The sequence below is a fragment of the Primulina tabacum genome, chromosome 4 (genome assembly GCF_025594145.1).
Source record: "Primulina tabacum isolate GXHZ01 chromosome 4, ASM2559414v2, whole genome shotgun sequence".
NCBI classification, from domain to species: Eukaryota; Viridiplantae; Streptophyta; class Magnoliopsida; order Lamiales; family Gesneriaceae; genus Primulina; species Primulina tabacum.
Window position 1 is genome coordinate 9,898,990 of NC_134553.1, and position 14,027 is coordinate 9,913,016.

The following is a 14,027-nucleotide window of genomic DNA, read 5'->3' on the forward strand; positions in this document are numbered from 1 at the left end:
AATTTTCTTACACAAATATCATAGGTACTTAGGACCAACAAGCAATATTCTTGAAAGGAAAGAAAATCATCTTCTGTCACATTTCGCAACACCACAATTTGCAATGCATCTTTGAGGGCCCCTAGTAGATGAAAAACATACTTACTAATGGGGAGTAATGTTACAATTCTCTGATCATCCGAATTACGGACCTCATCTAGAGATCCTCAAACATCCCTCCCCCCTCTTAAACTTATTTGCTTCAGTACCGGTAATTTGTATTGAGAGTTGTACGTAAGCCAATCATTTCTCTTTAATGAACAAATAAGGAAAACTGAATAATATATAATGAGATTTTCCATCAATATCTCCATACATTTGGAATGATGTAATACTATGATACGAAGACACCGTCTCTTCTCTTCTTGGGATTTGCTGCTGCTTCTGGATTACCTTTCTTCATCATTGCCACAAACTCTTCATAGTTAATATTTCCGTCCTGCGTTTAAATGTTTAAAAAAAAAAAAAAAACTTATCTACGGCACATCGTGGAAATGAAACAAGAATTTGAAAATGGTTGTTTAAGATGTCATCACGCATAAAATTTGAAGCTTTCTTTTTTTTGTTCTCATTTTGGTGGAGAGGCAGTAGCCAGTTTGTCTTTGCCGCTGAGCTCGCCTCTTGTTAATGTGTGAGATTTATTGGATATATACTAAATGTCGCTAGCAACAGTTATGTTGAAATGCGATGGCTTTCAAATCAAAATGAAAATGAAGATGATGATTCACCAAGTTACATATTAGGAACAAGTGCTTACATTATCAGCATCAACTTCAGAAATGATTTCCTTTATATCCTTTTCATCACCCATTCCGTATTCTCTTAGAGCTTGCTCTAGTTCTTCTATCGTAATGCACCTGATCATGATAAAATTCTACAAAGGTTAAGAACTCTGTTCAATCATTTTACATGCAAATAAAACGTTTCGTAAATGAGAAGTACCCGCTATTATCTTTATCGAAATACTGAAATGCTGTGTAAAGATGTTCTTCTCTGTCCATTCTATTCATATGCATTGTTGCCGTGATGAATTCTTCGTAGTCAATCGTCCCATTCCCATCCGCATCAGCCTAATTTTCGTTAGCAAACAACATCAGTGTAATGACAACATAAAACTTATGGTTAGCTGTCCAAAAATTCTGAAATACTTACAGCCTCCATCAACTGTTTGACTTCATATTCAGATAGTTTAGTTCCTTGCTTCGACAGTCCTTGCTTTAGCTCTTCAAGAGTTATTGTACCACTGTTATCTGTGTCCATGCTCTTGAACATTTGTTTCAATCCCATGATTTCTTCCTCTGATAAACAGCCAGCAATAACCTGTTCATCCAAGAATCTGGCTGCATGTCAGGTTCCATCTTCCCTAAAAGATTACAGTTTAAACAGAAATGATCTAAAAGTAAGGAATTATTCCAATACAGGATCGACCAGTTGTCCCCCTAAACCGGAAAATCTTCAAGTTGCCCCCTGTCAACTAAGTTTCCTGAATCTGCTGTTGTGTAACAAGTTTTGTAAAGAGAAGTATAATTTACCCGAAGTGCGACTTTCTTGAACTTATTCATGGCTCTAAATTGTTTCAACCTATTCAAAACAGCATTATCAAGTGGTGTATCAGGCGCCTCTCCATCCTCTTTGATCCATGGATGATCTAAAAAGAGTAGAACAAAATGCCGTAATTATGTACTTTGTAATTTAAAAGGTGTTGAATCATTTTGTCCAAGACTTGATGGTGTAGTATAGTGATCAAAGTATCTTTAACAATGTAACTATGCGTACTTAGCACTTGGAATGCTGTCAGCCTTTGCTTGGGGTCCGAATTTAACATCTTCCTCACAAGATCCTTTGCACCATTTGAAATGGATGGCCAAGGATCGCTTGTGAAATCAACATGTCCTTGAAGAATGGCATTGAAAATTCCATTTTCAGATTCTGTACCAACCAAATTCTCGTTATAACTTCAAGTACTCTTCATCAAAAAGTTGAAAGCTGCTTTATTTAAGAAAACCAACATTATGAATATTTTAAATTACCAGCCCAGAAAGGAGGAACTCCACATAGAAGTATGTACAACATGACTCCAACACTCCAAATATCAGCCTCTGGCCCATATTTTCTCTTTAACACTTCCGGAGCAATGTAATATGCACTGCCCACAATGTCCTTGAATTGTTCTCCTGAAAATTTTAAATAGAATGAGATATATTCATGCCTTTTTCGATGTATTTCTACTAGAAGATTAGCAATTTATAGGGCATACATCTTTTGTAAGATAAAGCATAAGCATAATCACCATCCAAGCCTTAGCTCTCGTTTACATGCATAGTTCTTCTCCATTAATGTACTTTCCTGAAGTTAGACTCTTGGTCATCCCTAAGATTACTTAAACCATGCTTGATACTATGGTCGATTTAGTTACTGTGTCTCACGATTTTCTTTGAATATACTATCTTTCCTGTTGCTTTCTTTGAGTTATTTTAAATGATCAAAGATGAATATGCCTGAATCATTGCAAACGTGTTGCCCTAATCGTGCTTCCTTTTTCCTTTGACATGTCATTTTTTATTAAGTTCTTGTATAAGTTATAACCCTTTGTTTGTCTAATCATTCTTGTGCAAAATTTGTAATGTTTAATAGTTGTGAATACTATGCATGCTGCAGATTGTACGCATGCAGAACCAAGAAATTATGAATTCTGCAAAAACCATTTATTACCCTCTTTGTAGAATACAGAAAGCCCAAAATCTGTAGCCTTAAGCGGCGCATTCTCATCCTTATTCAAGAGCAAGAAATTCTCAGGCTTGAGATCCCTATGAATAACCCCCATGGAATGGCAGGTGTGCACAATCTGCACGATGGTTCTGAGCAATGATGCGGCAGCACGTTCCGTGTAATGCCCCTTAGCAATGATCCGATCAAAAAGCTCTCCTCCGGCGCATAATTCCATCACCAAATGCACCGAATGCTTATCCTCATATGCACCCTTAAGCTCCACAATGTTGGGTTGTCCTGTCAAATGGTGCATGATTTGTACCTCCCTTCTTACATCCTCAATGTCTTCCTTATTAGCCAGCTTTCTTTTTGCTATTGTCTTGCAGGCCAACTGTTCACCTGTATGTTTATTGGTACAGAGATGGGTTACCCCAAATTGCCCACGGCCAAGCTCTTTGCCTATGGTGTAGGTGGCACGTACGTCTTCCATGGGCCGACCAAGAACAGGGCCTATTGGGGTGGGCTTGGAACGCTTGGGGGAACGGTTTGGGGAGGCTGGTGGAGGCATTTTTGGAGGAGTGGTGGAAGGGTTATGGGTGGATGGCCCTGCGACTGAGGTCTCAACCTTCCCTGCTTCATCCGACGGAGCATCCTCGGTGGCGCTCCGGGAGCAACAGCTGCCCATTTTGTTAATGAATTAGTTATTTGATTTCAATTATTTATATGGAAGAGAGGTTAGAAGAGGAGGGGGAAATGTGGCAGACGAAGTGGCTACGGCCGTGGGATGGTGGCCGAAGCCTGGATGAAGAGCAAAAGAGAATTTTTTTTTTTTTGGGGGGGGTGGGTGGGTGCGGGGGTGCCCTCTTTTGGGTATGTTAGAGAGATGAAATTGTTTTAGAAAGAGAACTGGCATGCGTGCATGCATGCATGCAGAGTTGGAAGAGAGAAGGACTATGGGTTGTGAGAGATTGAAGGGAGACGAGAATGAATGAATGAAGAAAGATATTTCGGTAATTCTTTTTATGACAAAATGCGTTTGAATGAAGAAAAAATAAATTATCTCAGACTAGAACGGCGGGGAGAAATTTCAGGCGTTTGTTTGGGTTGGCTGGTTGACATACTGTGACCATAGGCTGCCTTTTACTAAGAATGGACTTCTATTTTGTGGGGGAAATGTGCATCATCGTTTTGAGTCAATAACCATATCATGTAACTTGAAGCAATGACATATATCCCTGGTCAATAGATCACAACTCTATCGCTGAATCAATCAAGCTATCACGTAACAATTCAGGAGAATTTTCCAAGTACGAACATGTTCTTCATATAGAATGATAGTACTAGTATATCTATCTCGAGACACACAATACCTACATTAATGGAACAACTGTAGATGACGTTAGTGGAATCCATTCTGAATTAGTCGCATTTCTATTATCTTATTCGATAGTATTATCACAATTCTTGAGCAAAGCCATTGAGATATTCTGGCAATTCTTGCACAGTGCCTCGACTTCCATTTTGACCTCCGAACATAGACCTTAGAGCAATAAGTTTCTCAACTTTACTTAACCAAAAACCTCTATGTTCTACAAAACAATGGGATGATTCTTCCAAGGGCCGGGGACGATACAACACAAGGGAAACGAGAAAAAGGAAAATATAACTAGTCGCGATGCAAAATTAGTAGGTTGGAACCGACGGATTGGCTTCACAGCATATTCATGAATACCTCCGGAGACATTGAATATTCTTCTGAATCCCTGAAATCCAAAGTAATGGGGTACAGAAGAACTTAGCCATCGTGCATTGATGGATGCTATTATGGTCAGTACATGCACTACCAAATATCAAGAAACAACATCAAAAGTTAATCCTTCAAGGAGTTATATATATCTATCATATAGGAAAACTTTTTCCACGATACAAACCGATTTGCTTCACAACATGCTTTTTTCGGTAGAAATTCAAAAAATTCACCTGTGCCCGCAACCATTTGTAATGACCGCATACCATGATGGCACTGCGTTAAAGTTTTAATAGAACAATAAGCAAAAACTTGTAACAATCAATACATGGAATCCGACTGCAAATATCAACAAATGGCAGGATACCATTTAATTAAAAATTCAATGATGATTTCCTTTTGTATAAGCAAAAGGGTCATAAATGATACATTTAGATTTAAAAAAAAAGTAGTTAGATATTGAAGATTATGCTATTATGATCAAGTAGTTAGATAATATGTTATCCTTTATCTTTTTTTTTTTTTGAATTTCTTAGGAATGGATAAATTGGATAGATTGGTATCTTGTCATATTAGATGTAGGGCTTTATATATATTTTTGTACGTACTCTTCTTTTGAATTTGATCAATGAAAAATACTAATTTCTTCATGTAAACACATACAATCTAGTTCTATACTCTCAGGCACTAATTATACTGATATCAGACATCATTTTATTTTGAGATCATGTGTTGAAGTAAGACATCCGGCTTGAATACATTTCAAAAGATCAGCAAGCAACTGATGATATTTTATTAATTCTTTTCCGGATGCTATGTTTTATTACTTTATAAATATTCTTAGTTTAATAAATTTAAATTAATGTATAAATTTAGATAAAATAAAGTCAAGCTGATAAGACAATTTGTAATCTATAAACCTATAAAAATATGGATCATGAACATTGTTTTTCAATTGTTAAAAAAATTAAAATTAACAATACAAATCAAAAACTCAATAAGGATGTATATGTAAAATTCTAACAAATGCATTATCGCTACAATATACTTTTATTTTAGTAATTTATATTACTAAGAATAAAATGCAATTCTTGTATTAATTTTCTCAAGTAATCCATCTTTATACTACCTTTAAACGTTTTATCTTTTTAATTTTCTATATACAATATTTTTTTTTCTGATTTTAGTGTAATTTGTAATCATATTTTTATTGCAATTTCTAATAAAGTAATAAAATTATACTATGACAAGAAGATATATGAAAAAATTAATTATATATTCCATAGTAGGATAACACGATAAATATATAATGATATGATAATATGGAGTTTAATACTAACGTATTTTATGTTTTTTAATAAATAATTGAAAGCAAAAAGGTTAATAAATTATTTAGGTTATATAAAAAACTGTGAATGTTAATATATTAATAATCTCATAAAATATGAATCTCTTAGAAACATATATATATATGTATTAAGCAAATTATAAATTCATAATCAAAATTTGGTAGTATGAGATCTTCTGATTTATAATATTCAATTTCTGTATATATTTTAAATTTATTTAGGAAATTTTAAGAAAATAAAAAAATCATTAATAAGAAAATAAAAAATTTCATAGTCAAGTAAGTTATATAAATATTACATATAAATTTACTATGCAACAACTCTAGAATTTAAAAATAAAATTATTTCAAATATTTAATATTACGACATCTTTGATATTAAAAAATAAATAATAGAAAACAAATAATATGAAATGTCCAATGTACATTGTATGTAAGAAACTAAGCACACACAAATGCACAAAAAAACATAACAATGATTTGCGTCTGAAGGTTTAATGAAAAATATAAATTATATATTTCTTTTAAAAAATACATTAACTAATGCATATGAAAATTATTTGATGGTAAAAAATTTATATATTCGCATCTATTTTTTCCTTCAACTGAGATAATAAATATCCATAAAAGTTATCATGTAATACATATATAATTTTGATTTTGATTTTAAAAGATAATAAAATTCAAAAAAATATGAAAATTTGAATAAGAAATTTATTTATAACAAATGTATATGTTATAGGCATGATTATTTTATTACATTGTATAACTAAAAAATTACGTGGATCTGCTCGTCAAAATTAATCATCACTCAAAATCCTAAATATGTAATGCATGAAAAGAGATATTAATGTTGGAACATTTCATGTTCACAATCTTGATTTTGATGATCACAAAACTTGGATAAACAATTGATTCAACTAACATATTTCTCCCCCTTTTTGTGTAATCAAAAATTCATATTTTCAAAACATTTTAAGCACAAAACTGTTCTCCCCCTAAAAATAATCTCTCCATTAAACTTATAATGAGTTATATCCCTATATTTTTGAAAGTTTGAAATTTATAAAACTAGAAGAGTGACTAAACAATTTTCTCCATAGCCCATTTCTGTCGCAACATATATGCTCTTCTTTCAACGAATAAACTGCTCTTTCTCGGCTATAAATAGGCTGCAAATTTTATACCGCTGCAATATTCTACGAGTCTAGTTTGCAACACAAAAAGCGGTTCGTCATTTGGACACTCGAGCAAGGAGATATGTTATATATGTTTCCCAATGTCGCTGCAAGCTGCACAAAAATTTAGTTTTGCATATATATGTTTAATAAATCTCAAATTTTCGAATTTTAAACATCAAAATCAGTTTCAATGTTCTTTCAAGAACAACCCGCTCTGATACCACTTGTTAGGATCGATTAGAGGGATCATCGTTGAACTACAATAGCTCAGTTCTTGAAATATTAAACACTGAAGAATTAAATCGAGTTTGATTTTCAAACCAAGCGGAAGACACTCAAAATAATCCTTCACAGAAATCGATTAAATATTTTGTACATTATTTAAAAAATATGCAAGTTGAATGAGTAAAAATATTTTGGTTGTATCATTTTATCAAACACTTGGTATATAATATTTTGGTATTTGAAGAATACAAAAAATGCTTCAACAATGCATCTTTAAAAAAAGTGAAATGGTAAGTAAATGCAATAAATAAATTATTTCTTGCTTAATTGAAACTCCTAGCACACTCTTGATTGTAGGCTGCAAACTCACAATCCGCATAATATTTAACGTTTCTTATGACAAGACTACAAACATAATCTTTAATGTCTTTGTGTAAAGACTCACTCAACTAAACTTTGAAGTTCAAAGTATTCTAGTGGTGGCAGTCATTTTCGAATCAGTTCTAAAGCTAGAGGATCAAGCCATGGTTCGAATGTTTCAAACCCTTGAGATGTCTAGTCTACGACAGTTCCTTGGTCTATGAGAATGCCATCAAAGAGTTCCTTGGTCTATGAGAATGCCATCAAAGAGTTCTTTGCTACTGCCTCTATTGAAAATGGTGCCATTCTGCAAACTATTGGCGGCCGGTTCTTCAATTTGACATGAAAATATCCGTTGACACCTTTGATCTTGCCACAAGCGGTCTTGACACTATCTCAAATCGTCCAGCTGGAAATCTTCAATAGATGAAGAGTCGGTTCTATATCTCCGAAGCACCTTTAAAATCCTCGTTCAATAATAAAGAGATGAAATTGGCTTACTGACTGCTCGCTGATATTGTGGAAAAGTCATTGCCTGCCAAGGTTGGATCTTTTGATGCAGTCACTGTCGAGAAATTTGAGGTCGTGGTGGCTATTTGTAACATACCGTACATTTAAAATATTTTAAAATTTGCGAAAAAAAAAATTCTTAGATGAGTAATCATCATTCAATTTCGATAAAAATTTACTGTTCATCCAAAATATTTGCGACAAAAGATGACAAATAAATTTTCTAATCGATAAACATCGTAAACAATCCCCTCAAAATCCAGATTATTTGAAACATGCATAAAAATCTTAAAACATGGGCGGTCCTCGGGTTTAGCCTCCCGTGCAGTCAAAGCCGGCTCACTGGTCCCCACCCCTCGTCTCCTCAAGGTCATCCTCACCTGCATCGATCAATTCTAGTGAGTCTAAAGACTCAAGATGTATAAACTAGATATAACAAGTAATACGTAATAAAATCACATGCATATATAAAACACTACAAGAAATTCTGCATACAACAACGCACATACGACAACGATTTTTGTGAAAAATCATTGTTGTATGTTTTTAACAACGGTTTTAGCAAAAACCGTTGTTTTTTGGGGATCAAAGACAACGGTTTTTAGGGTCAATGACAACGGTTCTATAAAACCGTCGCATGTTTAAAATTAGCGACGATTTCGACAAACCATCGCTAAATTCGCTAAATTTAGCGACGGGTTTTGTCGAAATCGTCGCTAATTTTAGCGACGGTGTAGAGCCAAACTGTCGAAAAATTAAAACATGCGACGGTTTTTCAGTAGCGACGGTTCAAAAACCGTCGCAAACTTTCTATAAATAACACTATTTTCGGTCCATTTTCCTCCACAACACTTCACAACACTTAAAATTTTTCTCTCTTACACAATTTTATCACTTCACACAACACTTAAAATTTTTCTCACCACTTCATAACACTTAAAAAATTTTTCTCTTACACGATTTTACTACTTCACAAAACTTAAAATTTTTCTCTCTTACACGATTTTAGTTTCGATTGTTAGTTTCTTTTAGATTTATTAAATTATTAAAAGTATTTTTTTTTATTTTTCGAAACAAATTAGCCACGGAAATCTTGATTACATTTCGTCGCTAAAATTAGCGACGGTCTTGATTACTAACTATCGCTAATTTTAGCGACGATTTAATAATCCATCGCTAATTAGCGACGGTTTTATTCAAAACCTTAGCGACGATTTTCCAAAAACCGTCGCAAATTATACCTACCACAACGGATAAAAACCATTGTCATTGAACGGAATTTCAACAACACCCTCAGTTACAACAGTTTTAAAAAGGCTACGACAACGGATTAATCCGTTGTCGTATGCCGTTTTTGTTGTAGTGCAAGTAGAGCGTACATAGTTGAAACTTGAACGTAATTACATAAACATAGACGTGCCATCATCAGTACAACTTTTCATATAAATACTTGCATCATACATACTTGAACTCATCATTTTGTGTAGAGATATGTTTCAAAGCAAGTGACACATACATAAATGCGCCTGATCAGACTAAACCACAGTACTGGGCTGGCAGGAAAAATCCACTACTACATACATGAGATCTCCGGTCATACTTTACCGCTTTTCAATCCTGATCAAAACACGGTCATGATTTACCGGGGTAGAGAGGCCCTCGGCCACGTTCACCGACTTCCAAATCCATTCATAATTAGTCACAAGACATTTAACATACCTAAAAAAAAATATAATATATTTCCTTTTGCACGTCGAACATACTTTCATAGTGTTGAGGGATGCGTTGGGTCTCGCTTGGGGCCACTGCTGAACATACTAACATGAGTTCAAACACTTATCTTTCATAACTTAGACGTTTTAGTCATGCTCACACCCAAAAATGAGAAATTTCCTTATGATGTTCTAAATCTCTCGGGACTCGACCTCGGTTTAATCATCGTACTAAATTATGACACCAAACCCCAAAACAATCCCTATATATATACATATTTTTAATTTAATTTTTTATTTAAAAATGGAAGACACGGACCCCGTGTAAGGGTCTGGGTCCGGGTTCGGATAGACGCTGGAAATTCACACTTCGAAAGAAACAAGGGCACGACCCCGTGTCAGGGTCCGGCTCTGGGTCCGTGTAGACTCTGGAATTGTAAACCAACGGAAATCACTACACATGCGGCTTAATCCTCCTAACTCAATCATACGGACCATGAACCAACACCTCGAGACCCATCCTAGGATGCTATGGCAATGATTCAAACTCCCATGACGACTCAAAAAAACGATGCAAATCATACAACGCAACTCAAATCGTGAACACGACATTTTGACACCAAAATGTTTTCTACGACTTCTAATGCAACCAAGTGCCTATCGACACAAAAAAAAAAGCACCAAAAATCATCCCAACATCATACTCACAATAATTAAACACAGCAACGATACCCAATGGTCCCAACGAAGCCTGCAACAAATAAACTTCAAGAATTCATCAAGAACATATTTTCAGAAAATTGCAGTTTGAGTAGTCCTACGAAAATGATCATAACTCACTCGTTTCTTTTTCAAAAATTACGAATTTACAATCAATCGAAGGTATCAAAAAGTAATACGTTTTATATGTTGAAAGTGTTTCCATAAAATCGACCGAAAAGTTGCAGTATTTAAAATGACAGCAAATTTCGAGTTTTGAGATCCAAAAATCCTTTCAAAAGCGATCCTAACCATTTTTGCTCAAACTTTGCACAACATACATAAATTTTTACACATAATAAACATAAGAACATATAATATAACAAGATCGATGTAGAAACAAAATATTATACATGCCTTTTGATATTTAAAGTTACCGAAACGACGATACCGAAGCGGGAATGATGCGAGGGTTGATCTGGGACAAACCATGGCTCGCTTTCTATGAAAAAAATCAACGAAGGATTGCTGGAAAATTGGAGAGGGAGGGGGCAGAACCCTAGGTTTTTTTGTTCTCAAAAATCCTGAAATGTGATGGAATGAGATGGAATGAAATGTGTGTGTGTGTGTTAACGTGCATGTGTGTGCGTATGCGTGAGTTTAGATTAAATTTTAGGGGAAAAAATTGCTTAATAACAAAATTAACATGCTAATTAATCAAATACCAAATTTACTAAACCCCTCCAATAAAAATAAAAATACACAAGTGATCAATTTTAAAAGTTTCAAAAATCTAAAAAAAAATCACCTAATAAATAAATTAGGATTTAAAATGCTAAAAACTTAATAAATCATTTAAAATGTCTCAATCCTGACTTAAAATAAAATATACCACATTTTAAAATCACCAAAATCATCGTCGGTCTTTTTTCCTCGTGCATCACATAAATAGTTTAAAATAATGCAATTTCATAAATCATGAATCACTAAAAATTATTTTGAACTTAAATAAATAATTTAACAATTAAATAAATGCATGGGTTTTACGTGTATCGATTTGGGCACTACACTATTACCCCAGGGATCAAAATCAACTGGTCCAACATTCTCTACAAGATTCTTACTGCCATGATCACGTCTGAGAAGAAATCTCCGAGTTTTCATAACTCATCAGCTGGGTCCTTGAGAGAGGATCTTTGCAGCTAGGAGAAGCTAGTCCTCTACATTCTTTGAAGTTGTTGAACACCAAGTCTGTTGAGGTGTTTATTTCCAAGAAAGCTATATCTGCATCTAATCTTGCAGCTGTCAGACTTCAATTATGGATTGAGGCTGTTGAAGCTCAGAATGTTGAGTTCCAAAAGAAGATAATGACGTGTGGTATACTCGCGCTTCTAGTCGAGGACAACCAAATAGAAAGCTTGTGTTATATTCTTCTGAGTCTGAATCCAACAACTCTGACTTACAATAAGTTGTCCCTTTAACACATGTTTGTTTCTTCCTCCCAAACCCAAGAAAATCAAGTATTTCAACGAGCCAACCATTCCGACTCCCATTCCAGTCTTTTCCCATCTCCAGAATCATGTATGGAGTTCATATCAGTTATAGTACCACTTCTACTGCTCAAGTTATTGTTGTTGCTCCTCCTTCTCCGATGAATCCAGCCAGTCGAGAGTATTATGTTCCTGAGGTTTCATTAACCACAATGGATGATATGGTTAAATCCCTTTCTGAATTTCATTATTTTTTTAAGCTCTTTCTACTCCTCCGGAATTCAGGGCTTCTATGATCCTATCATTGAAAAATGGGGAAATTGGTCAAATAAAGGTCATTTTTTTAAAAAAAAATAAGAGTTGACCGAGGTTAAAAATAAAATATCCGAAATTTGGATGTACTAGTTGAGCTGGAAGTTCCCTCTCTTTATCCTTATCTAGCACTCAAAGCTTTGGAAGTCCAGATGGATGTTGTGCCTTTTGCTCATCATGCCATTACTTCAGAAGTTTTGGGATCTCTTCCTTTGATTTAGGCACCGTCATAAGAGTCAACTTTTGTAGATCCAAATTCTTCAACAGAACTTGTTGTGTTCTGTTGGGACATCGTTTTCTCGCACCACGCGAAAGTTTAAAATTATTGTTCTTGGGTGTCGTGTGTTTAGAAACATTCATAGAGGGGTTTAGAATTATATTTTTACGTTCTTAACGCTGGACTCCAAACTATTCCGGTGCGAGACAGATATTGCCCTTTTTATAATTCCATACGAACTGCTCTTCATATTTGATCGCCTAATTAGGTCCACGATTGAAAGTTATGTTCCTCGCTTGGATTGCACTAGAAATCGCAAAAACGATTTGTGCATTGTGATTATAGCCTCCGAGTTTCCAAAATCCGGAAACGAAACGGCATGGCGGTAGAAGAAGAGAAGTGGCCGAAACTTTCACATTCACAAACAATTTGTTAGGTGGCCGTGAGTTCCATGATTCATAACCATGGAATTTTTCTTAATTGATTCTTAATCAATCATTAAAAATATTATTGATTCTTAATCAATAATTAAGCAAATCTAATTTGCTTTTTGTTGCAAAATTTCTTCCAATCTTTCAAGAGGTGGCCGTGGGTTTTTTTTGCAATTGGGGAAAGAATTTTGTGAAAAATTATGGTATTCAATAATGAGTCCTAGTGGTGTATGTGTTAAGAAATCACTATTACCCAAGGTGTATGACAAAATCAAGACAGCACTTCACTGTTTCAGGAAACAGCTAGTTTTTCGTATATGTAATATGTATCAGTTCAATCGCGCAGATCAGTAACTGGTATATATTTCAACCGGCTAAAGCACAAGAGGCACAAGAAGACTAACCGCTTGAATTTCAGACCGTCTACAAATTCAACCGTTTGGATAAAAAGAAGTGTGGACTTAAATGATCTTTCTCAAAATCGGATCATTAAAGAGAGCTATTTATTGCTCAATTATTGAAAGATATTCTTTGACCGGTTCTAGACATTCAAGGAATTACACCGCCTCAAAAATCAACTTATCTCTACACCAGTCCCAAGAATGATCTGCATTTATTTCAAAATCCCAGAAAAAGGAGATCAAATATAGACTACAAAGTTCTGATACTGGAAACAGTTACCATAAAAGGAAACTCCTCAAGAGATGTGATTTAGAACTATGTTGAGCAAAAAAAACATTAAATGCATCGATTAAAGAACAATTAATGCTCTTAAAGATAACAGTGACACATCTGTTAAGGGGCTCAGGTTAACGTTGTTTGTCCTTCCCGACCGTTGGAACAATCGGCTATATTAACAGAGAGTAGCAAGAGAGAAAGACCACTCCATTTCACAGCTGTAAAACTATCATCTGCTTGCACACTTTAAAGATTCAGAGCGCAATCAAAGCTTACTTGATTCATCACTCAATTAGCACGCATTGAACAGAAGTATATTCGATCATTCAAGGATCATTTTAGTGCTACTTAAATCAGATTATTCATATC

At 34.6% G+C, this 14,027-nt stretch overlaps 1 protein-coding gene across 1 annotated transcript; it reads right to left on the reverse strand.

Moving 5' to 3' along the window:
* Positions 1–226: 226 nt before the first annotated feature.
* On the reverse strand, positions 227–3,660 carry LOC142543064 (calcium-dependent protein kinase 2-like). Its single transcript, XM_075650064.1, has 8 exons — positions 2,752–3,660; positions 2,070–2,213; positions 1,816–1,968; positions 1,572–1,687; positions 1,192–1,359; positions 982–1,109; positions 797–896; positions 227–478 (listed from the first exon to the last, which is right to left on the reverse strand). The coding sequence occupies exons 1-8, from the start codon at positions 3,431–3,433 to the stop codon at positions 374–376; spliced, it is 1,596 nt and encodes a 531-aa protein (XP_075506179.1). The 5' UTR covers positions 3,434–3,660; the 3' UTR covers positions 227–373.
* Positions 3,661–14,027: the final 10,367 nt, after the last annotated feature.